The 22,415-nt window shown below is 48.8% G+C and overlaps 8 protein-coding genes across 8 annotated transcripts; 4 read left to right on the top strand and 4 right to left on the bottom strand.

Moving 5' to 3' along the window:
- Nucleotides 1-747: 747 nt before the first annotated feature.
- Nucleotides 748-3,204, bottom strand: I303_100197 (uncharacterized protein; the record flags this gene model as incomplete). The annotated part of the gene is made up of 7 exons (XM_018403572.1): nt 748-1,920; nt 1,987-2,074; nt 2,131-2,210; nt 2,269-2,533; nt 2,592-2,788; nt 2,842-2,943; nt 2,998-3,204. The coding sequence occupies 7 exons, from the start codon at nt 3,202-3,204 to the stop codon at nt 748-750; spliced, it is 2,112 nt and encodes a 703-aa protein (XP_018266226.1).
- Nucleotides 3,205-3,723: 519 nt separating this feature from the next.
- I303_100196 (uncharacterized protein) lies at nt 3,724-5,655 on the top strand (the record flags this gene model as incomplete). The annotated part of the gene is made up of 7 exons (XM_018403571.1): nt 3,724-4,382; nt 4,438-4,579; nt 4,661-4,797; nt 4,877-5,012; nt 5,096-5,187; nt 5,288-5,416; nt 5,499-5,655. 7 exons carry the CDS (start codon nt 3,724-3,726, stop codon nt 5,653-5,655), a joined length of 1,452 nt encoding a protein of 483 aa, XP_018266225.1.
- A 385-nt stretch (nt 5,656-6,040) lies between these two features.
- On the top strand, nt 6,041-7,640 carry I303_100195 (uncharacterized protein; the record flags this gene model as incomplete). Its single annotated transcript, XM_018403570.1, has 3 exons — nt 6,041-6,263; nt 6,548-6,639; nt 6,693-7,640. 3 exons carry the CDS (start codon nt 6,041-6,043, stop codon nt 7,638-7,640), a joined length of 1,263 nt encoding a protein of 420 aa, XP_018266224.1.
- Nucleotides 7,641-8,144: 504 nt separating this feature from the next.
- I303_100194 (uncharacterized protein) lies at nt 8,145-11,198 on the top strand (the record flags this gene model as incomplete). Its single annotated transcript, XM_065968064.1, has 6 exons — nt 8,145-8,390; nt 8,513-8,621; nt 8,736-10,010; nt 10,079-10,214; nt 10,315-10,897; nt 11,028-11,198. 6 exons carry the CDS (start codon nt 8,145-8,147, stop codon nt 11,196-11,198), a joined length of 2,520 nt encoding a protein of 839 aa, XP_065824136.1.
- Nucleotides 11,199-11,966: 768 nt separating this feature from the next.
- Nucleotides 11,967-13,576, bottom strand: I303_100193 (S-adenosylmethionine synthase; the record flags this gene model as incomplete). The annotated part of the gene is made up of 4 exons (XM_018403568.1): nt 11,967-12,744; nt 12,810-13,060; nt 13,172-13,280; nt 13,524-13,576. The coding sequence occupies 4 exons, from the start codon at nt 13,574-13,576 to the stop codon at nt 11,967-11,969; spliced, it is 1,191 nt and encodes a 396-aa protein (XP_018266222.1).
- A 452-nt stretch (nt 13,577-14,028) lies between these two features.
- On the bottom strand, nt 14,029-16,734 carry I303_100192 (uncharacterized protein; the record flags this gene model as incomplete). Its single annotated transcript, XM_018403567.2, has 13 exons — nt 14,029-14,079; nt 14,208-14,228; nt 14,317-14,375; nt 14,456-14,462; nt 14,560-14,771; nt 14,849-14,979; nt 15,065-15,140; nt 15,228-15,333; nt 15,455-15,539; nt 15,646-15,785; nt 15,943-16,058; nt 16,184-16,273; nt 16,389-16,734. 13 exons carry the CDS (start codon nt 16,732-16,734, stop codon nt 14,029-14,031), a joined length of 1,440 nt encoding a protein of 479 aa, XP_018266221.2.
- A 782-nt stretch (nt 16,735-17,516) lies between these two features.
- Nucleotides 17,517-19,180, bottom strand: I303_100191 (serine/threonine-protein phosphatase PP-X isozyme 1; the record flags this gene model as incomplete). Its single annotated transcript, XM_018403566.1, has 9 exons — nt 17,517-17,649; nt 17,729-17,784; nt 17,852-17,920; nt 17,988-18,052; nt 18,113-18,188; nt 18,296-18,582; nt 18,674-18,764; nt 18,860-18,983; nt 19,155-19,180. The coding sequence occupies 9 exons, from the start codon at nt 19,178-19,180 to the stop codon at nt 17,517-17,519; spliced, it is 927 nt and encodes a 308-aa protein (XP_018266220.1).
- Nucleotides 19,181-19,506: 326 nt separating this feature from the next.
- Nucleotides 19,507-21,611, top strand: I303_100190 (uncharacterized protein; the record flags this gene model as incomplete). The annotated part of the gene is made up of 3 exons (XM_018403565.1): nt 19,507-19,545; nt 19,627-20,299; nt 20,425-21,611. 3 exons carry the CDS (start codon nt 19,507-19,509, stop codon nt 21,609-21,611), a joined length of 1,899 nt encoding a protein of 632 aa, XP_018266219.1.
- Nucleotides 21,612-22,415: the final 804 nt, after the last annotated feature.

The following is a 22,415-nucleotide window of genomic DNA, read 5'->3' as shown; positions in this document are numbered from 1 at the left end:
AGAGGGCGAGAGGGCGAGAGGGTGAGAGGGTGAAACGAAGATAGAGAGGCGCAACGCAAAAAGAGGAGGGTAAGAAGCGCAGAGAGACAAAAAGCAGCAAAGAAGCGGCAGAGTGCGGCACTGAAGGGCGGCGAATACCATCATAGATCAGACGAAGGGAAACCATATGGAAGGGAGTGGCATCATGGACGTGTATTTCGTAGGGCCGTCATTCGATTTTCAATTAAATGATTGTTCACTAGAGACGCCGAGCAAGAAACTGTTGGAAGACCCCAATGACGCCCCAATACTGTCGACGACGCTTGAACACATGGACCAGGTCCTTCGGTATGCATGCTTACAGCCAAATACGGAGCAACGCATGATCGTAAGCCGGTTCCGCAAAATACACAAATTTACCTTGTGTCTTCAAAGCCGTGATCGCTTAGTCGGTTAAACGCTTTAGTCTCACACTCCAACGATTTCGGGACTCGCCGATCAGGTTCCCAGAGCTTCAGTGCATGTGGGACTTGGCCTTTATCTTGATCTTCGCCTTTGTCCCAGAACAACGGAGACCTTCACCCGTCAGTGTGGACGGTGGACGGGCTTCTGCCAGAATTGTCATCATGTCGCACCGACCTTTGTACTAGGATATATACAAGTTTGCATGCGTTGTTTTATGGTACACTCACTTCTGGTCACGCGTACGATAGAAGTAAGAAGGCGCACACGTAAAAGACCGAATGTCTAGACCCATTCGCACCACGACTAGGCCATTGCCTCTTCTTCAGCACCTTCCTCCTCCATTACTCCAATCTCCCATTCTCCACTGACATCCCACCTACTTCCTTCTGCTCTCGCACTCAGGTACTTGGTAAACTTCATCACTCCTGGATCTCTAAGTACGAGAAGCAGCTTGTTGAACGAGACTGGCTGAGTGAGTAACGGTCCATCATCATCGTCACCCATCTCGCTGTCTGAATCGAAATCGGAGGGCGAGAATTGGTCGGGGTCGAACTCAAGTTCAGTGCCATTGATCGATATCGACGGTCCGTCTGGGTTGGAGCCGTTCGTGTCTTTGTCCGCCGTGGCAGCTTCAACGGGGTGTGGTTTATGATAGTGGTTCGAATGGTGATTACCCGTTCCGGTCGCAGTGGCGGCTTCTACTGGGTGAGGTTCGTGATCCTCGGCTTTTTGTTGATTTGGCGCAACACTCTCAACCGGTCGAACACCTTTATGCTCCTCGGCTTCCAACTTGGCGAGTTTCTTGGCGTGTGAAGATTGGTAGACGGCTGGATCTTCCCCTTCATCCGGTGCGGCAAGGTAACATTCCCATCCTCCATGATCGACCAGGGTCTCCTCCTCGTCCGACCCAGAAGGTACATCTGCCCACCATGTAGCACCTAAGGATACATCCAGTCGTGCTTCCCCCTTTCCGTCCTCACCATTCGCCAAGGTGTAATCTAACCCTTTCCTAAACCGTCTTCCCTCGGCTCTGTAGCCTAGTGGAGCGAGAGACGACACGACTGATAGCCAAGCTCGGAATGCTTCCGAGGTGAAGAGGACTTGTCGAATCGATTGGAAGATCGGCGTGCTTGAAGATGAACCAGTTATATTAAGATAACGATGTTTGGAGGCGGGACCTTGTATGATCCATCCGTCACCTTCACCGAGATCTTGTGAAGGGATCAGGTTGTTTGGGTAATCCCGCTTGTCGACATTTTGCGTTTCAGACTTGAGCTGAGCGGCTAAGGAGGGTTTGAGGAAATTATGAAGAACGATCTCGGAAGCCTCGGCGAACTGACCTGAAAGCTTTTCTAGGGTAGGAACGGTGAGATAGGAAGGTGCGATGAAGTCGGCAAGGAAGCTGAGATCAGAGGGCTTAAGACCGGCAGGAGGTTCCGCAGTGTATGGGGTGAAAGGGATGGATGGAGCAGCGGTCTAAGCGGGACAAAGAAGAATATCAATTCTTGCTCCTTCGTGAATGCAGTACTGTCTGTCACTCACAATTTGAGCCAATGAGCTCAATTCCGCCTTCAATTTCTCCCGATCAAGAGGTTCATACCCTTCTTCACCCTTCGTGGGTCGATGGAACCTGTCAATCTCAGATGTCAGCTTCCGTACGAATGGCAATAGCGAGACCTCACTCACCAGCCACTAACACCCATTCTTTGTCTACCCTCGTCAATGATCACTTCCTCGACAGAATGGTAACTCCTTCCAGGTTGCACCTGCATCCAGCATCAGCTTTGTGCTCGCATAGCAACTAGCTGGACGGTTTGCACATACCTCAAAGAACACAATCTGACCCCATTTCACATCTACCTTGGCTACTCGCTTGGTACCAGGTGGTCCGACTTCTTCACCGTTCTCGACGGGGAACAACTCAAGAGATCCACCCCATTTAGGATCCCAGCCTTTCAGGAAGTTCCCGCTTGCCGACTTTGTCAGGTCGATATCCGCTTTTGGAGCATCTAAAGGCGAGTTGGGCAGATAGAGGATGTAAGAGATCAATCGGGTTGATATGGAGTCGTCATGTAGCAAAAGATGAGATCTGCAGGGGAATCACAATGAGCTACTGTGCTACGCAGGCAGCATTTGCAATAGCTCACCCTGCTGTATACAAGCCCGCAGACAAATCTGTCTTCTTCCCCGATAACGGTCCACATCCTGTTACTTCCCTGACCAAGTTTCTGAACTCTTGCGAGTACAGAGCATTCTTCAGCCTCGTAGTCATCGGTAACGCCTCGAGCGTTTCATCCGGTAGATGAGCGGGATCCAAAGAGGATAAATCTGGAGTTTGTTGGATCTGCCAGACGGATATGAGCAAGTATCGTTGTCGAGGGTGAGCAAGAGACATACACTGTAAATATCGGTTTCCTTCTGTTCCCAGCCCCATCCTGGATGACTGCCTTCCCCACCTCTTATACCGTATGTCCAAGACTCCTCCACTACAGCTTCGAGCTATGACCCATAGATTAGCTCTGTAGAGTCTGAGGTTTGGACAAAAGACCTTACTAAATCATCGCTGAGAAGCCCCTCGATAGCGGCATACTTGTAAGGGGTAGCTTGGTTATAGCCTTCTCGGTAAGCGTGGATCTGCTGTGAAGAAGGCTGGTTGATTGACTCGTGCAAGTTGGTCGTGGCATCATTTCTTGATTTTTTCGGTGCCGGTGCTTTGTCGGCTGTTGGTGATGAAGGACGAGGTCGAACCGAGCCTGGCATTGTGGATGAATCCTGATCGTTCCTTTATATACCTTGTTGATGATAATCTTATAGGAAGGACTAGGAAATCTCTGCTGAAAATGGGTTGACAAGGGGTACGAGTGGTGCACTGTGGTTGTATGGTAGTCGGGTAAACTAGGAAATGACATCGGGTGGACGGTGATGGAACTGATAAAATCAAAATATTATGACCACCACGTGGGGTGACTCTCTCGTCGAGTGATGATGTAATCACTTTTTAGGCTTCGCAAAAGTCAGCTTGTTGATGAGATTCGCACCATGAAGATTAAGGATACCACAGTATGACTATGCATCTAACACGCACTCCATAAATATAGTCGTTGGCTGACGAGAACGGATAGAGGGATGGCAGAGGATCCGGCAAATCAGATGAGGAGCTGGGGATCTTACTATGATGGCTCAACGGTTGAGGAGCAAAAAGCACAGCCGATAGCTTCTTCCTCTCGTTGTGAGTCCAATTCACTTTTTGACGGTCAAGTGAACCCAAGCTCATCTTAGATGCCATCGCCATCGGCGGATCAAACAGGGGACGAAGATACAAACGGATCAACTGATAAGAAGCGATCGAAATGGGAGAATGAAGATGAGGCTGGACCGTCTTCCCCTTCCGCCGTTCCAGCAATCAAGCGACGCTTGGTACGGCCCAAGAAGTTGCGGCGGCCCGACGACACCGATCCGTCCACAAGACAAACAATTACCACTCACGCAAGAGCGGGATCGTTGCTCTTACCCTCAGAAGATGCTGTAGAGTCCGAAGAAATCCCCATCATACAGCCAACAGCTCTCCCGGCTTCCGTGGCTTCTCCGATACCTAGACCTCATCGACCCTCCCCTCCTGCTCGCCGCCCTCCTAAGCGTACACCGACAAGGTCCAAATATGCGCCATCTCGCTCTTCGCATCCTCCATTGATATCGTGCAGATCAGTGTTCAATTATACCCGTCTGAACCATATCGAAGAGGGAACTTACGGGGTGGTGTTCCGCGCAAGATGTAATGATACCAAGCAGATCTATGCTCTCAAAAAGCTCAAGTTGGATGAAGAGAAGCAGGGCTTTCCTATAACGAGTCTGAGGGAGGTCATGGCGTTGATGCAAGCTGGAGAACACCCAAACGTTGTTGGCGTGAGAGAAATAGTCGTTGGAGACACCTTGAACCAGTAAGTCTGCCTCGAATTCCGCTATAACGATTGAGTAGCTAACGAGGTCATCCAGAGTCTTCATAGTCATGCCATTCATCGAGCACGATCTCAAAACTTTATTGGCGGACATGCCTCATCCGTTCCTTCAATCTGAAGTCAAAACGATAATGTCCCAGCTCTTGTCCGCTGTGGGTCATTGCCATGCGAATTGGATAGTAAGTCGACGCAGCCTATCTCCCGTACAGTATGCTCTAATCCCTGGAATGTATGCTGACAGGCATTTCTGTGATCCTCAGCTGCATCGAGATTTGAAGACGTCGAACCTGTTAATGAACAATCGGGGCCAGATCAAAGTAGCTGATTTTGGATTGGCGAGGAAATTCGGTGATCCGTTAGGCGAGATGACGCAATTGGTAGTTACGCTGTGGTACAGGTGAGTTGCTGTTCATCACCTCAAATACCTACTCAACTATCACCCTGCATCTCCACAAAAATAGCTGACGACTTGGCAGATCGCCCGAGCTCTTACTCGGAGCCAAGGACTACACCACTGCTGTAGATATGTGGTCGATAGGCTGCATTTTCGCTGAACTGATGCAAGGGGAGGCTCTGTTCCCTGGCCGAGGGGAGATTGACCAAATCAACCGAGTGAGCAATCTTCTTTCTTCGTCTCACAGATTCACGATGTCCAAGCTGGCCGTTATTGACTATTGCCATTGAGTATATCCCAGATCTTCCAATTATTAGGTAGACCGAACGACGAATTGTGGCCCAATTACTCTTCCTTGCCCCTCGTCCAGAAGATAAATCCCATTGGACCCATGTAAGTTTAACTCCAGTTTCTCCTGGATCCGCTGAGACAGCATGATCGATTCATGCAATGAGCCAATAAGAGCTGCGACTAATGCTTCCACAATTGCCAGGTTTTCTACCTTGAGACAGAAATTCAAGCATCTCTCGTACGAGGGCCATAATTTACTTTCCTCGCTGCTGGCGTATGATCCAGAACGTAGAATATCGGCTGAAGACGGTGTCAAGCATCCATACTTCACGTGAGTTTGCGGATCATTTTCGATGCGCGATGGATACCATTAAGATATTATCGTACTGACTGATCTTCTTTCTCGGGAACAGTGAGAACCCTTTGCCGAAACATCCCGATCTGTTCTCGTCTTTTCCCTCGCAAGCGGCGGGAGAGCGTCGTCACAAGTCGCTTGTCAGTCCCTCAGCACCGATTCGGTTAGACAGGATAGCAAAAGACAATTTGGCAGATTTGGAATCATTCGTCTAGTTTCTCTCGTTTTCCACGGTGTAACGACTGCAGCGTTCTTGTAATTGTATGTATGTCTTCACCATTACAATCGCAATCACAATCACAAAGCAGCATATTACAAATCCATCTGTTCCATTAATGCTTGGCACTGCTTGCCGTACATCGAGTACATGCATCTAAGTGTAAAGACGTAGAGGAGAATACCGTTCGAGTGCCACAACCGCTTTCCCGATATAATACCGGGAGTTATCGACGAACACCAGAAATTACGTGATCATCCAAAATCTTTGAATCACCTGGAGAATGCTCCAGCACAGCGGAGTCAATCATCAAAGCTCATTTTTACATTTTCCATCATATCCTCTTTTTGTCTTTCATACAACATCCAAAAAACACGATCAAAATGGCTCCTACCCTTGTTGGTGCTGCTGGAAATGCCCGAGCTAGACGAGTGCGAGCTACCGCCGCTCTCGCTGGTGTAGAGCTCAACTGGGATTCTTCCTTCGATATGAAGTCCAACTGGAAGACCGAGGAATTCCTCGCTAAGAACCCATTCGGTTTCTTGCCCACCCTCGAGCTTGAGGACGGCACCGTTCTTAGAGAGTCTGGTGCTATCTCCGAGTACAGTGAGTAATCCCCCCATTATCATTATCATCACTTTCGCTTGGCGAGTGTCTGGCCTATCCTCTGTTCGTGTTGCACAATACACCTTTTTCCATCTCCCATCTCCCCTTCAAGGATGAGACTTACTTCTCAGTTATCCCTGTCTTAATGACATTGTGTCGAGAGTTTTTCCGGCGGGTGGTACCGTCATACCTCTGAACCTTATCCACTTCTCCTCTTTGTTGCCGTGTCCAGTCTACTCAACATGAGTCAATGCCGATGCTAACGCAAGTTTGTGACACGACAGTCGCCGAACTCGGTGCCAACTCCACCCTCATCCCTTCCGACCCCCTACAAAAGGCTCAAGTCCACTCATGGCAAGCCACCGCTGACCAAGAGGTAAGTCCCTAATTTGCACACGACACGCACATTGCCCAGCTGACCCGACCCAGCTCTTCATCCCAGGATCTCTTGCCAACAGACAACTCATGGGTGTCCTCCCTTACAACAAATCCAACTTCGACGGCATCGTCAAGAAGATCAACGAGAGACTCTCCGTCGTTGACTCCATCCTCGTCACCAAGACTTTCCTCGTCGGTGAACGAATCACCCTCGCCGATATCTTCGTTGCCTCCGCTCTTGCCCAAATCTTCGCCACCGTCATCGATGCCGACGCCCGAGTCAAGATCCCCAACGTGTTGAGACACTTCGAGACCATCGTCAACCACCCCAAATTATTGGAAATCTTCAACCCCGTCAACCTCGTCGAGAAGGTCACCCCTCCTGCCGCCCCTGCCAAGGAGCAAAAGCCCAAGGCCGAGAAGGCTCCCAAGGCTGAGAAAGCCCCTAAAGCCCCTAAGGCTAAGGAGGCCGACGAAGAGGAGGAAGAGCCTTTAGTACCTGCCGAACCTAAAGTCAAGAACCCCCTCGATGACTTGCCTAAATCCGCCTTCAACTTGGAAGAGTGGAAGAGACAATACTCCAACTTGGACACTCGAGGTTCCGGAGGATCTCTCGAATGGTTCTACGAGAAGTTCGATCGAGAGGGTTTCTCCATCTACCGAGTTGACTTCAAGTACAACGAGGAATTGACCCAAGTCTTCATGTCTTCTAACCAAGTCGGAGGATTCTTCAACCGATTGGAAGCCTCCAGAAAATACTTGTTCGGATCGGTCGGTGTCCTTGGTAAGGCCAACGACTCGATCATCTCAGGAGCCGTCATCATCCGAGGCCAAGATATCGAGCCAGTCATCAACGTCGCCCCAGATTGGGAGTCGTACTCTTACAAGAAGCTTGACGTTGACGGAAACGCCGACGACAAGGCCTTCTTCGAAGGTGCCATGGCTTGGGACCTTGTCATCGACGGTAAGGAGTGGGCTGACGGTAAGAACTTCAAGTAAGTCGACAGTTCTGGTGACTTGCTCGTAGTGTCAGGTAGAACAGTAGTTGTTTTTGTAGATATATAGGAAGTTTACACTCGTTATGCCATGATATTACCTAATGCCGAGTGCGTCTCAACGATGATTCGAACACCACATCGACGGATCCATCGTCTCACGAGTGCATGCTGTGTCAGAAGCATGTGCCGCTTTCGTCGACGAATGGACGGACGGGTTGCTGTTAAGAAATCGTTTGCCACCGCGCTTACGCAAGATACGATTGAATTGACATCATCAAAGACGTTTGTGACCAAAATAGTTTGTCACTTCTTTTATCTGCGCTTCTCGCTCAAATCAAGACAGCACCTCACATAATCTCAGCAAGGACAACGAGGGTACATTGAAGGTCGCTGTAGATTTGTATCAGTGATTAAAACCTCCATCGACTTGTCGGCTTGATGTCAGAGCATGAGTCTGATCTAGTGGGCAATTCACTCTCGTTGACTCGAGACGAATCAGCACGAGATGTACGAACACGAACGTGAAGCCACACACAAGCCTAACTTGATGTCAGCATCATCAATAGGATCAGCATCAGGACCGCTACAGCGAGTTATTGCTGAACGAGAACAGCTATTCAAGGAAACGCTCGAGCTTCCTCTGGAATACAGGAAAGACCTGGTGAATAAGTTGATATGGTCTTTGCCCCGGAACGAAATATCGCGTCTCAACGAACAGCTCAGTGGGAGTCTGCAAAGGGACATTATTGGAGTGAGTCAGGTCGTCTTCCATCTTCTCTTCTCCCTTGGCCCAATGCCGAAAAGAAACAAGGGGTATATTCACCTGCGCCCGTCGGATCTTACTGATGGGTGATTATTGACGACACCCCGTAGTCATTACCACCCGAATTGGCTTTCTTGATACTGTCTAAATTGGGATTAGGGGACTTGTTGGGTTGCGGCTTGGTCTCTAAGAAATGGAGGAGTATATGCGAGGAACAGTGTGAGTACACCAACATCAACACGGACACTACGACCTGGCTCTGTTGTGGGAGTTCTTGCCATTGTGTGATAGTCACTTTGGGCGGATGAGCTGATAGCGAAGTTCGTGTTACAGCATTATGGGCTCTGCTTTGCGCTTCTCACGTCCCACCTTTCCGTCCTTCCCACCCAAGCTGGGCAGACCTATCCACTGCACGCTCGATCCTCTCGAAGCCTCAGCCCAATGCCTCAGACGAAGAGGAGGAGTATGACAATGACCGGTTCTACGATTCGCTGAGTATATCCGGCGGTATGGGAGGCGGTGGTGGCTTGGGTCCCCTGGGTATGAAGGGAGGTCTGAGGAGGAATGTCTGGGAACGTGGTTCAGGATCAGCTGTTGGGACCTTACCAACCCATTCACAAGCCACGTCTGCCTCAACACCATCAAGTAGGACGACATCTCAGAATGCAGGTCCGTTCAGCGAATTAGAGCATTTGAAGGATATATCACCGATACCGAGTCACCTGGCTATCCCATCAACGAAACCACAAGTGAATTACAGGCACTTGTACATCATACATCGCATCATCGAAAAGCGTCTGACCTCCCCTGGGCCATCAAACAACACTCCGGCCTACATGCCGTCTGCGTCTACCTCCAGCGGGGCCGAGAGCGGTCCGAAGCCCGCACCAAGGCCCAGGACCATCGACGCCATCTCGTCAGTCAAGAATGGCGGATTACCCGGACACTCGGAAGCGATCTATTCCCTTACCTTGATTCATCACGAGATGAAGATCAACCTGATTCAGAACTGTACGGAATGTCACCAACCACCTTTATCCTCATCCTCTGGAAACCGATCAGACGATAGGAACCAATCTGTCTTCGACTCGCTATTGACCTTTACCTCGAATCGTTCTCCCGCTGGCGGGAATGCGAACACAAATGCCCTCTTACCCGGACAAAAGCGGATGGTGAAGACGAGCACAGCTCAAGGGAAAGAATGGTTATTGTCCGGATCGAGAGATAAAACTTTGCGGTTGTGGTACCTCGGCATCGGGGCGGTCGAACCGAAAGTCGTCAAGGTGTTCCAAGGTGGGCATAGTGGTTCAGTCCTGACTCATGCGGTGGTGAAGATTCCCCTTTCCCCATTCAGATCTACCGATAGCTACGCCACCTCAACTTCACCTACTAAAGGTTTGCAGAAGATGCCACTAGAGGAGCTGGAACATATCAGCGCAAATGGGAGTCAGAAAGTGAGAGTGCTAGCTGTATCAGGAGGGAGCGATGGGAAGATCTGTTTGTGGGATATAGAAGGCTCTTCGTATCCTGCAAAAGTCGTACAAGCACATTCGGACAGTGTGCTTTGTGTGAGAGCTGACGAGCGATACGTCGTATCCTGCTCGAAAGGTGAGGCCATTACTCTGACTCCTCGCTGTGTTCTGTTGATGAAGCTGAGCTGTTACCATCTCGCACAGATAAAACAATCAAGCTATTTGATATAGCGACACTAGAGGAAAAACTCGCCATTGGACCTAGCAACGGAACAGACGATGAGGATAATAAGCTACATCGAGGAGCTGTCAATGCCGTCGGCCTATCCGAGCAGTACATGTGAGTGTAAACGAACTAAGATCTACTTACTTCACTTCGCGCAGGCTTCGTGAACTTGGCAAATTTCGTTGCTGTTGCTGATGCCCAAGGACATGTTCAGAATATCCGCTTCGGGCGATAAAACCATACGCATCTGGTGTATACATACCGGCCAGCTATTACTCACCCTCGAAGCGCATACAAGGGGAATAGCCTCGATCGATTTTTCGTCATCCCTCACTTGGTCTTTACCAGCGCTCAACGATGGGGAGAGATGGATAGGCAGTATCGTCACTGGAGCAAGCGATGCCAGTATCAAGATATTCCAACTGATCGAAAAAGATGCTCCGACGACGAGTCCATCAACTTTGTCCTCGACGACTCTGCATGCCTTAGATGGGTCGGGTATGGATCTTGATTCCAATCCTCCGTTGGTCTCGCTCAATGCCCCTTCGTCTTCGCGATCCTTGGACAATCCGGGAACCATCTATCAAGCGACTACATCCTCGGGGAAAACCTTGAGTCTGATAGAGGACATACATATGTTCGCTCCTTGCGTATGTCCTCCGGGACTGAATCGACCTTCAGAGTTGATATCGGGCAGATGTCGCCGATGCGGGAATAGAGGTCATATTGACCTGGTGAGGACCGTGCATATGGGTGAGAAGGTTGTTGTGTCGGGAAGTTACGATTCGAAAGTGAAGGTGGGTTGATTACTTCATCTCTCTGTTCACTGTTCACCGTCCGCTGTTCACTGTTCACTATTCGCTATTAGCTATTCCGCTTTCAACGGTGTCTGCTTGCTTACACTGATCGTAACCTTGGGCCTCACAGGTCTGGGACAGGTCATCAGGTCAACATCTGATGGATCTTTCCGGCGCACACACAGGCCGGATCTTCTCGGTGATCAGCGATAAATACAAGATCATCTCTTCGGGCTTGGACTGCAGGATCAATATTTGGAATTTCGCCTACGACCTAGATACGAGTTTTGTACGGCCATAAAAGGTGAAATAAATCAGTTTGGCTTTTGTATTTCTTTCTGTTGTATCATCATCGCAATTTGTTTCCTTCGACTGGATGTCATGAATGCATAGCAACGGTCCGTCATATTCACTTACGAGTGTTGCGATTGTCATCAAGAATACGATCCCGATCTGCTTTCGCTGTGAGGGTGACGGGGAATGAAATGGAGCTTCACTGACTCTGAAGTCGAGCTGAGCTTATGACCTTATGACCGCTTGCGAGCGCTTGCGCAATAGCATGCAACGTCAAACAAAGATTGTGGGCGGTTGAGCGCATTTGCATAAATTTATGAAAAAGCTATTCTATTTTGATATTTTAATCTGTTTATCTATGTTTTCTTCTTTTTTTCCGCAATTATCGACCATTAACTTTTACAAGCTGTGCTGTGGCTGGAGCTGTTATGTTTGTTCTAAGTCTATAAGATGCGAAAGAAAATGTAATACAAGATGATGAGCCGATCTTCCTCTCGAGAGAAGAAACGGTATGTGAGGGGTATATGTTATTGCTGGTGAGCCAAAGGTATATAAATGCGGGAATCATTATGTCATGTGAAGACCGAAAAATCCATTAACAAGAAAACAAGTGAAAGCGAAGGCAAGATGAATGAGCCATCTATCGTAAGATAGGCTGAGATAAATGGCAAAAAGACGAGGTGGAACTCGCTTTACAGTCCTGAAACCCTTACGGACTCAGGACCATCAGAAAAGAGAAACGACCGACAACGCCAATGCTAAGCTATAACAGAGCTTAGAATTTGAGTTGTTTGGGTTGTTCCCAAGAGTAAGCGGGGTTACCGAAGTGACCGTAAGCGGCGGTCTTAAGGTATTGGGGTTGTTGGAGGTTAAGAGCCTTGACGATAAGTCCCGGTCGGAGGTCGAAGTTTTGTCGGACGATTTGGACGAGCTCGGCATCCGACTTCTTACCGGTACCGTAAGTGTCGACGAAGATGGATAAAGGTTCGGCAACACCGATAGCGTAGGAAAGTTGGACAAGGGCTCGTCGGGCAAGACCAGCAGCAACGAGGGATTTGGCGATCCATCGAGCGGTGTAAGCGGCGGACCGGTCGACCTTGGACCAATCTTTTCCGGAGAAAGCACCACCACCGTGGGCTCCCCATCCACCGTAGGTGTCAACGATGATCTTTCGACCGGTCAAACCGGCATCACCTTGAGGTCCACCAATGACGAATCGGCCGGAAGGTTGGATGTGGTAGATGACTTTGTCGTCGAGGAGGTTGGCAGGGATGACCTTCTTGATGATCTTTTCGAGGATCTCGGATCGGAGGTCTTCGGTGGTGATCTCCTCGGCGTGTTGAGTGGAGATGACGACGGTGTCGACTCGGATGGGGACCATGGCTCCGTCGTCACCCTTCTTGTATTCAACGGTGACTTGGGTCTTGGAGTCGGGTCTCAACCAGCCGAGCGAACCGTCTCGTCGAGCGGCGGCCATGGCGGCGTTCAGCTTGTGGGAGAGCATGATGGTGAGAGGCATCATCTCGGGGGTCTCGTCGGTAGCGTAACCGAACCTGGAGTCCATTGAATCCGTCTTAGCTTGCAAATCTCCAGCGGGTCATTTTAGGGGAACACCCACATGATACCTTGGTCACCGGCACCGATCTTCTCAAGAGCTCCATGGTCAAGACCTTGAGCGATATCAGGAGATTGTTGCTCGATGGCAACCAACACGTTACAGGTCTTGTAGTCGAAACCTTTGTCGGAAGAATCGTAACCGATTTGCTTGATGGTGTCTCGGACGACTTTTTGGTAGTCTACTTGAGCTTTGGTGGTGATCTCACCGAAGACCATGATCATACCGGTCTTGGCGGCGGTCTCACAAGCGACCTAAGGTGACGCAATCATATCAGCGAATGTCGTCGGAAGTCCGAAGAATGGTGTCTGAAGTCCAGCAGGGATTTGATGAAAGCTGGAAGGAATGCGCGAAACTCGACTCACCTTGGAGAAAGGATCTTGGGCAAGACAAGCATCGAGAATGGCATCTGAGACTTGGTCACAGATCTTGTCTGGGTGACCTTCACCTACAGACTCGGAGGTGAAGAGGAAGCTGCGTCATGGGGGAAGTGTCGGCCGAAGGGACGGAGGCAGTGACGAGTTAGATTATAAGCGGAGAGAGTGAGATGGACGCAGAGGTAGAAAGCAGACAGTCAGCTTTGATCAATAATGGTTACACGGAATATATAGAAGGCGATGAGAGGCTTGGAAACGGGTGAAAGCAAGAAACGTGCGTTCCGAAGAACGTCAATCGCGCTTGAGTTTGAAGCGCAGATGAGATGGATATTTTACTCACTGGCCAGGAGCGAGCTCGGCAGAAGGTCCGTTTCCGTTGAGTACACCAGTCATTTTGATCTATGTATTTGGTTTTTATGGGTTTTTAATGGGTTCTTAACAGAAAGAATGGAATGAGAAAGAAGAACAAGAACAAGAGATATGATGGATGGATGTATGATATGACGATTCAAGTTGTTGACTGTAAGATCGAATTTATTTTCAAGTCGAGCGAATAGATGGAAAAAAATTAGGACACGGTCCGTGTGTAGGGTTCTACTGGTGCAGGCGTATGGAACGATAATAGTGAGATGAGGAATTCCATATGATATGTTATTATGGCGTGATATCAGAGAAAATTCAAAGGGATACGAGACCCTAAAAAAACTATCGAATTACCCCTGAATCCCACTCAAGCGGCCATCGCCGGATCACAGCCATGCATGGCCAGTCAAATCATACATGTGGCAAATGAAGCAATGAAGGATTCCATGAGCAGTGCATAGCATAATTGTATTGCTCGCGACCTAGTTGATCTGTAGGATATGTCTGTATTTGTACAGAGACCGCATTGTAGGCTAGCGACAATACTCAACAGGCGAGAGCGACAGACGGAATGGAGGGGATTCCAATATTGTAATGGCAATTGCAATGAAGCACGTCAGCACTATAGGAGGTCTTCGAGGATAAGGGTATCAGGACATACCTCGAGGTAAGGAAGCTCGAGCTAATGAAGAAGCATAAGTTGATCAGCCACCAACATAAAAAGAGGACATGATCCCTAGCCCATTCCGAGTGAGGATTGTGGGACTCACCTTATCGAAAATCTCTTTCTCGCTGTTGACCATTATCTCCCCGCCATCTTTCACCCAAGCTGAGAAGAGCGGAAGTCAGTGTCAATGTTATTCTCGGCATTCGCATATCAACACTTTGACTATTTGCCGGGGGACTCACTCCCATTCTGTGTTGTAAGGTTGATCATATCGTGAAGAAAGGATCTTCCGTCAGCTCCGCACAACGTTCAATGGCACTGTTGCCAATTGCTGAATCCTACTCACAGATCCCTCGACCCTCTCACCCATAGCATACTCATTCAACACCCAACCCTTCTGCATCGCCCGATACCTAAGAGTCTTCATCAGGCGATCGTCCCCTGTATTGCCTAGAAGCATGTATGGCAAGCTTTCAAGTGGGCATAGGCGAATATCGATCTGACGGTGAATCGATCCTTCGGTCGGTAATTTCGTGAGGGCTAGAACCTTCTTTTCACCTGTCACAGAAGAGACGATAACAATCAGAATCGTTGTGGTTGTGAGGTCGAGGGAGAATAGCTTGACAGGAGCTCACCCCTCGAGAACAGCTTCTCTTCATCGATCAAGCCCTCGTCTATCAGCGCACCCATCACTTTCCCCATCAGGCTGTCTTTGGTGTAGCCGCCTTTCTTCGATTTTTCTTCCCGGTCTCTACGGGCGTACGATCTGACAATGGGGCGTCAGTGAGAGCTGGTTCATTCTATGAAAGATCATTCCCTCAAGTTCTTCTTGATGTGAATGCTTCACGCACTTGTGCCATACTACCATATCGATATCACTGCTGACGAATTCTCCTCGCCTGTACGAACCCATAATCTCAAAGCCGACTACCATATCCACAGAGATCATTCACACCCTTTGATCAGCTACGAGCGGCCGGAAGGCATGACGGTCCGGGGCCAAAGACAGCTCACGCGTGGGATCGACTTTGGCTAAGGCTCCCTTGATGAGCTTTTCAAATTCCCCGACTTCGCTTCGGGGAATCATCAGATCCATCTCTTGGTGATATCGAATCGCAAGCTACAGGAGAGGAGACGTACAATGTCAATTGGCCGTTTCTTCCTCGTAAAAAATCTCTTTCTCCTCTTGGAGAACAATTTACGACATGTTGAACCATGATCCTGGCCCATGCGCAACTCACCTTTTGCGCGTCCGAGACTTTCCTCCCGTATTCTTTATCTTTCGCATTCAACAAATCGTCTAATGTCCTAGCTCCATGATTGACACTACGAATATTCATAGTCCAGTGTCAAGATGTATCATCGGGAAGGAGACCAGCGTCCCATACGTTCGAGGGCAGGCTTTCGTCCCCTTTGCGATCTTTCCACTCACTAATCCTGCGCTTTCACTTTCCCGAACCCATGTACCCGATTGAACATGACCATAGCTTTCCACTTCTCATCTAGCGCTTCCAACTCAGGGACCAAGCCATCTTCGATCAGATGTCTGATCAGTCGCCAGGTGACTCCGTTCTACCGAAACAACATTCAGGATACAAATCGCAGAATTAGCTCTGGACGATCCAATTACACCGTATACTGTATGCTATGTAGAATATGGCTGCACGATCGAAAGAAGTATTCCAGGGTCATGAGTGAGTTTTGGACAGAAAATTCGAAGAAGGCTCACCTCATCAGATAAGACACCTTCGATATCTTTCAATTTCAACTCTGGTCTACTTTTCCCTCCGTCCGGTCCAGCTAAAAGGGAGATACATCGTAATGCATCTCGGAAATCCGCTGATTCTGCGTGGCGGGGTTCATCATGAAAGATGAAACGGATGATCAGCATCCACCGTACAGTAGAGTAACTGTACCTGTACACTGATTTACAGTCGCTCAAGATAAGCAACGGATAGGTAAAGACTCACTCGCTGTAGCTGGTGTAAGCTGTCTCCACGATTGCATATCCCTCAAAGCGTTCAACAGTTCCCCCGTTTTAACGGTCAGAGTATCGTATTCTGCGCGATTCGATCGAATCTCAAGCAGAATCAGCTGATACTGAAGCTAATCCAGCCCGGTTGACTGGTAGAATCAGGGCACCAGAAGAGGCGGGAGGGAGAGAGAGATACTCACCATTCCCGTAGTCCTTCTTCAGGCCATTGAGGTACTTCACCCGCATCGTAGATGGGGGAAGATCCAAGTATTCCTCCGCCGAGAGATCCAATACCGGCCCAGCAGCATCTTTCTTTACTTTTCCGAGGACGCTGGAAACGGTCAATGATCGAGTCAATGGCAGACTGATTCGATGGAAGGATATGGATGTGTTCGTCAAGCTTGGTACCCTTCCCAAGAGAGAGGATGCAAGATGCAGACATCGTGTCTGCTTGACTGCGCTTGGTTTGGAAGCGATGTTAAACGATGTCCGGGAGAGTACTTTGTAGCTGCGTGTACAGCATCGAGTCATGATAGAAGTCGTCATTCTGAAGTTGGTCGTGATTGTCTCAAGAGAATCGCTGTTGGGCTGAAGACAGATCGGATACAGGTGAAGATTGGTGTGACGACTTCGGCGTCAGCTTCTTATACTTGAGACCAAGCCTTCACTACCTCGTCAGGATGGGTTTTCGTATCAGCAAGAATGAAGACTCCGGGACAAGATCGAGTGTTTTGTGAATATGCGTCGACATGAGGTCGTCCACCCTTCTGTAAAGTGTCAGTGCCAGTTGACATACGCGTAAACATCACAAGCTGATCAGTAATTCCATTCAACAATGGTCCGTGCGTCAGTGCATGATGAGGGGTTGATAGGTCTTTAGAAGAATCGTGTGAGAGCAAACTCTAGGCCATTTGATTTCGGAGAGAAGGAGGGAGCCGAGAAGAGGAGTAAAAGAAAGAGGCTGAGGGGCGGAAGCAGAGGGCAGAAAAGGATGAAACGACGCTTGGACCATCTTCGTGCCTGGCATATGGGGTGAAGCGAAAGTGTAATCTCCCTTTTTGTCTTCATCCGTTTATTCTTGCAATACATAGTGACGTTGACCACGATCAAGTCCAATAATGATGCTCATGCAGATGCATATAATCTTGTGACATCTAATCACAATGCAATCTTTTGCTTTTCGTTCTTCTCTTCTCACTATAGATACGACAGCCCACGTGATATACCAGTACGCTGATCCAATCTTATCAGCCCCTCGACATCGGGCTTCCCCAACGGCGATGCAAATCTCATCCTTCGGTCTACTTGACTACAGTATTTGTGGAAGTCTACAGGAAATACTCATGCATCATCGGTCTCTTTTGCGGTATACTCCTCGCGTCCTGCGGTGCCGCATCGAACACCTTATATTCTTGACGCAGATTTTCGTCCAGCTCCAACACACTCGCCGTATTTCCGCACCTGTGTATCGATCAATATATCAGCTACACTGTGTCGACGTGAATACGAAGCTGAGCAAAAGCATGATGATCCAACTCACCTATAACAGTAATTCGGCGCAGACCATACCGTCACTATCTTCCTATCGAACATCAACTGCACAAAGGGTCATCAGCAATCGGCAATCGTCCATACTCCAGCATCAGCTGGGAAGCTAGCCTACCTTGTATCCCTCCATCACCAATTGATGCGCTCTTGCTATCAATTCTATGTCGTTTTCATGATTGAATTGCTAGAAACAGATGGCAGAGCTATCAGAAGGTGATCGCCGTCACGACACAGATGAGGAGCGCACTCACCCGCACGACATCATCGCCGAATAAAAACCCAGCTCCTCTCGGCGACATGCCCCAGCCGCTTATATCTGCATTCAATCTTGTCAGAATAGCTCGCATGCTGATGGCCGTGATCGAGCGCAACTTACCATCCGGATCCGACCATAACAGATCACACATCGGTCCTTCATGCGGTACTTCCTGCCGCCTATCTATCACTCGTATCTGCCGTATCAGGCGCATCAGCTTGACCGCGCGTAATCTTGTACAGCACACCGTAGCTTGATGCAGCGAGAAGCAAAACGGAGTAGTTGGTGGACTAGGGCACTCACATGATCCAGCCTATTTATCTGCGGACTCAGACCGCCATGCACACAGAAAACCCTTCCATCCACTACACACCCTAGACTCAGGTAATCGAAAACATCACAACAGTATCTCCACACATTCGAACTCCCGTATTTCCTCTGACACTCATCGTAGAATCCATACACCTGCGTTATTTGGCGCGACTCGTGGTTCCCCCGAATGAGCGTTATTCGATCCGGATAGCGGACTTTCAGCAGGAGGAGTAAGAGGAAAGTCTCGACTGAGTGGAAGCCTCGATCGACGAAATCGCCTAGACAGCCAAAGTAAGCTCAATCCTGATCATACTGAAATGTTGGGGTTGCCGATAGTCGGGCGTATCAGGGAATGATTGATGCACTCACCCATGAATATGTAATTTGTCTCTGGACAGAATCCGCCGATCTTGAATAATTCCATCATGTCGAAGAACTGTCCGTGAATATCACCGCATATCTACAAATAGGGTAAAGTAAAAGGTATGAACGGGTTCAGCGTGGCTTCTGCAATGATTTATTTCTTAAGGACCAGACACTGAGGTCATTACATACCGTCACCGGACTATCCACGTATTGGACATTACCTTCCTCCATCAATATCTCTTTCGCCTTTTGGCATAATTCCTTGACCGCCGATTCAGGTATTATCTCGCATCGCTTCAGCTGCGCTATTTGTCTGTATCCCAGATGATGCGATTATCATGAGGTACCGATCGTAGCGCACATTGAGTGTCGCGAGAAAGGACAAGTGGACAAGTAGGGAACGAAGATGAAGTAGGAATCAGCTTCACTTCCTCGAGACTGCCTCGAAGCTCGACTTGAGGACTTGAGAGGACAGATCACTCACTTGTCCAGATCAGACGACATCGACATCTTCAGGCCCACTCAGAAGTCTGTATTCTTGGTGCCAAGCTCTCTGGTATTGACCTCGTAGAAAAGTGGGTGTCTGCGTATGGTATGATATACCTTCTGAGTGGTCGTATATTTTCGTCCACTCTACTCGCGTGATATGTGATACTTCAGGGTGTCTATGGTGAATTCGTGAACTTTGCAGGGTTGTCTGCTTTTGTACTGTGCCGTGACGGTATTTTCGACCTCTCAACTGCTCAATGGATGACAATTTATGATGCAGATGGTCTAGGTTTGCAATATCAAATGTTCATTATTCTTGTTCGTTTCGAGGTTGTTTTGGTGGCAAAATGACGATAAGAACAAGAACAACAAATAGCCGATGTAAAGTGGGTGACATGTTTAGGGTTTCTTGGAGTGGGTGGAGGTGATTGTGCATCACTTCTCGAGTGATCTTGAACCGTTTGCAGAACAGAACAGTGACACACACATACATAACATCGCCTCACATAGATCTCCCATCCATCATAGTACTCACTCACGATGTGACACATCATCACCACCTCCCAACTGGGGAGCGTCATATTCCTGAAAGCTGCAGGGGCAGAGAATATAGAGCCGGGCATAGGGTGATCAAGAACGATGGAGCCTGGCAGTCCGATTCTTACGCCAGTCTCGACAACTCTGAATCACCGCCTTCCCTCTCGTCAGCTGGACTTTCCGATAGGATTGCAGCGCCATCCACGACCACTTCCACTTCCGCTGCTTCTCATCCGAGGCTCAGTACGCTCTTGCCCAATACATCTGGGTATCTGGCTTTCCTATCAAAACCTAACGCAGAACTGCCTAAAGCGAAAGCGCACGGGCCAGAACGTTCTTCGTCGACATGGTGGAAAGAATACTTCCGCAAGATCAAGACGACAGCGCAACGGAGGAGATCACTCATGTACAACAAAGATTCTAAGTCACATGAGTACGCACGAGGCCTGGAGGAAGATGAAACTACGCTCAAGTCAAGAGGTCAAAGCAGCGGAGCGGTCAAGCTAGAGCGACAATTCCCAAATTCCAGGAAGAAGAGGAAGATCAACATGGGATGTATTGGCGGAGGACGGCGTGCTCTCGAGGATGACGGCCCCGGTCACAGTAAGTCACGAGCGCCTCAAATGCTATTTATCATCGTGCAGTCTTTCACTCTTTCTTTGCTTCATCCTGTTCCGCATCGATCTCAAGGCAGTACGAAATGTGCGCTGACGAGATTGTTATGCCAGATGACAGACCATCGCCAACAGTAATTATTTCTTCGCACGATGATCCAACGAAGCGCCCATCTTCGATATACGCTGGACCGTCCACAAGTGCACGACCAAACGATCGTTCTCCTCCATACTCCGAGGAGCCCATACAATCTCGAAGACCTATGCCGCCTTCACTCCCACTCCAGATTATTCGAGGTAATCAGGGTCTGAATGCCAGGCGGAGAACCTTTGTAGAGCCTCTAAGTACTGGCAAAATCGTTAATGCCAGGATCGTAGACTCCAGAGCTGGGACAGCGATTTCTTCTACCAAGAGGGTCCCAACGCAGAAATCGGTTCACCCCGTTCTTGGCTCGCAATCAGAAGGGCATGGAACAGTGGAGCAGAGCGAGAGCGAGAGCGATTCGGGAGTAAGGGAGGAACCGGGGGCGCAAAGGGAAAATGGAGAGCATTTTGTAGCTCAATCAAGTGTCACACAGAACGTCGACACACCTGGATTCAATATTTTGGATCGTTTCATGTATCATCGCGACCGGTGTGGTCGTTCCACTCCGACGACGCCCGAAGGTCCGCAGAGCGACTTCTCGTCCGGATGTGAATCTTTGTCCCCTTTCGTCGGCCCGTCTGGTACGGTCCCCTCGTCTAACGATCTAGCTCATCGAACATCGCTCATACTGAATCCAGACGAGTACGAATATCTGCTCAACCTTCACGGCGTAATCACCAGAAGCAATGCGGATCACAGCTTTGACACACCTGCTCAATCCAACAAAAACACCCATCGCTCGGATGCTACAGAATCATCTTCCACTTCATCCACCTCATCAAGCTCAGACACCGCCAGACCGATAGTTCACAGCGATACGACTCTGTGCAACGATACACCCACTTACTCTTCGCTACTGACCTTCAGTCGTCTACCAACGCAGATCAGAGGATCCTACGAGGTCCATCCCGCGAACGTATCTACCTATGCTCCGCCTGAAGACAATGACGATGAAGATCGACCGGTTTCCTCGACTGAAGGCGATGCGAATAGGTATCGAGAACATGTAAGACGAGTTGTCATTGAGGAACATCGGTATAACGATTCACCAAGCCCTCTGCAAAGTAGGAACAAGACAGATTCGTCAACGACAACGTCACTCATACCTAGGACGAAGCCACTGGTTGTAGGGGATCACAAAGAAGCACCGTTCTGAACAAAACTTGCCTTTCGAGTCCGCTCAAGCGCAAGGTTTCTGGTGATGGCCCGCTTTTGGTCATCTGAGCCTTCTGCGCGAAGGCTATCTTCACTTCGTACTTCAGTGTGCGGTATGGACATTTTCCATTTATCTCATTTTTTAGACAAGACATTCAAAGCAACACGCATGCGAATAGACGGACTTTGCATCGGCACCTGACTGTCAATTGCGATTGTGATTGCGTCTGTGTCTGCATGATCCAGCTGCGACGTTGTAACCGTATCTTGTAAAATAATCATCCAGAAGTTGTCGTCAACATTGTATAAATTATGACATGTACAGTAACATGTTCCAGAGACTGTCCACTCTTTCTCTTGCATCTTGCAATTGCGATCCACTGCTTCAGTATAGGACATACATGCAGTTAGATAGCAAATGTACGTCAATCAATGAAATATCAAATGTAGTCGAGTTATACTACTCTGTCCTTCGATGAACCTTGACAGAAGGATAAGTCCTTGATCTCGACCTGGATCATTCGCTCAGTAAACTATGTACAGTGTACAGTGTACTGAAAGAAAGATCATCTATCAATATCTGTGTCGATATTGGATAAAATCACTTGATATTCGCCTTTTCTCTTTCCTCTTTTCCTCTGGCATCCCGCCCAACCATCTCGGTATGAGAAGGGGACGAGGATTCAAAGCCAAGAGAAGGAAAGTGGAAGATCTATCATCCCGTAAGACCCCAGATGAAAGAGACATGCGGGTTGGGGATGATAGATCAACTATAAGGCGTTGGGGAAGGCAAGGGAATGAAAAA

The sequence above is a fragment of the Kwoniella dejecticola genome, chromosome 1 (assembly GCF_000512565.2).
Source record: "Kwoniella dejecticola CBS 10117 chromosome 1, complete sequence".
Classification (NCBI taxonomy): Eukaryota; Fungi; Basidiomycota; class Tremellomycetes; order Tremellales; family Cryptococcaceae; genus Kwoniella; species Kwoniella dejecticola.
This window is presented reverse-complemented; position numbering and strand designations above follow the sequence as displayed.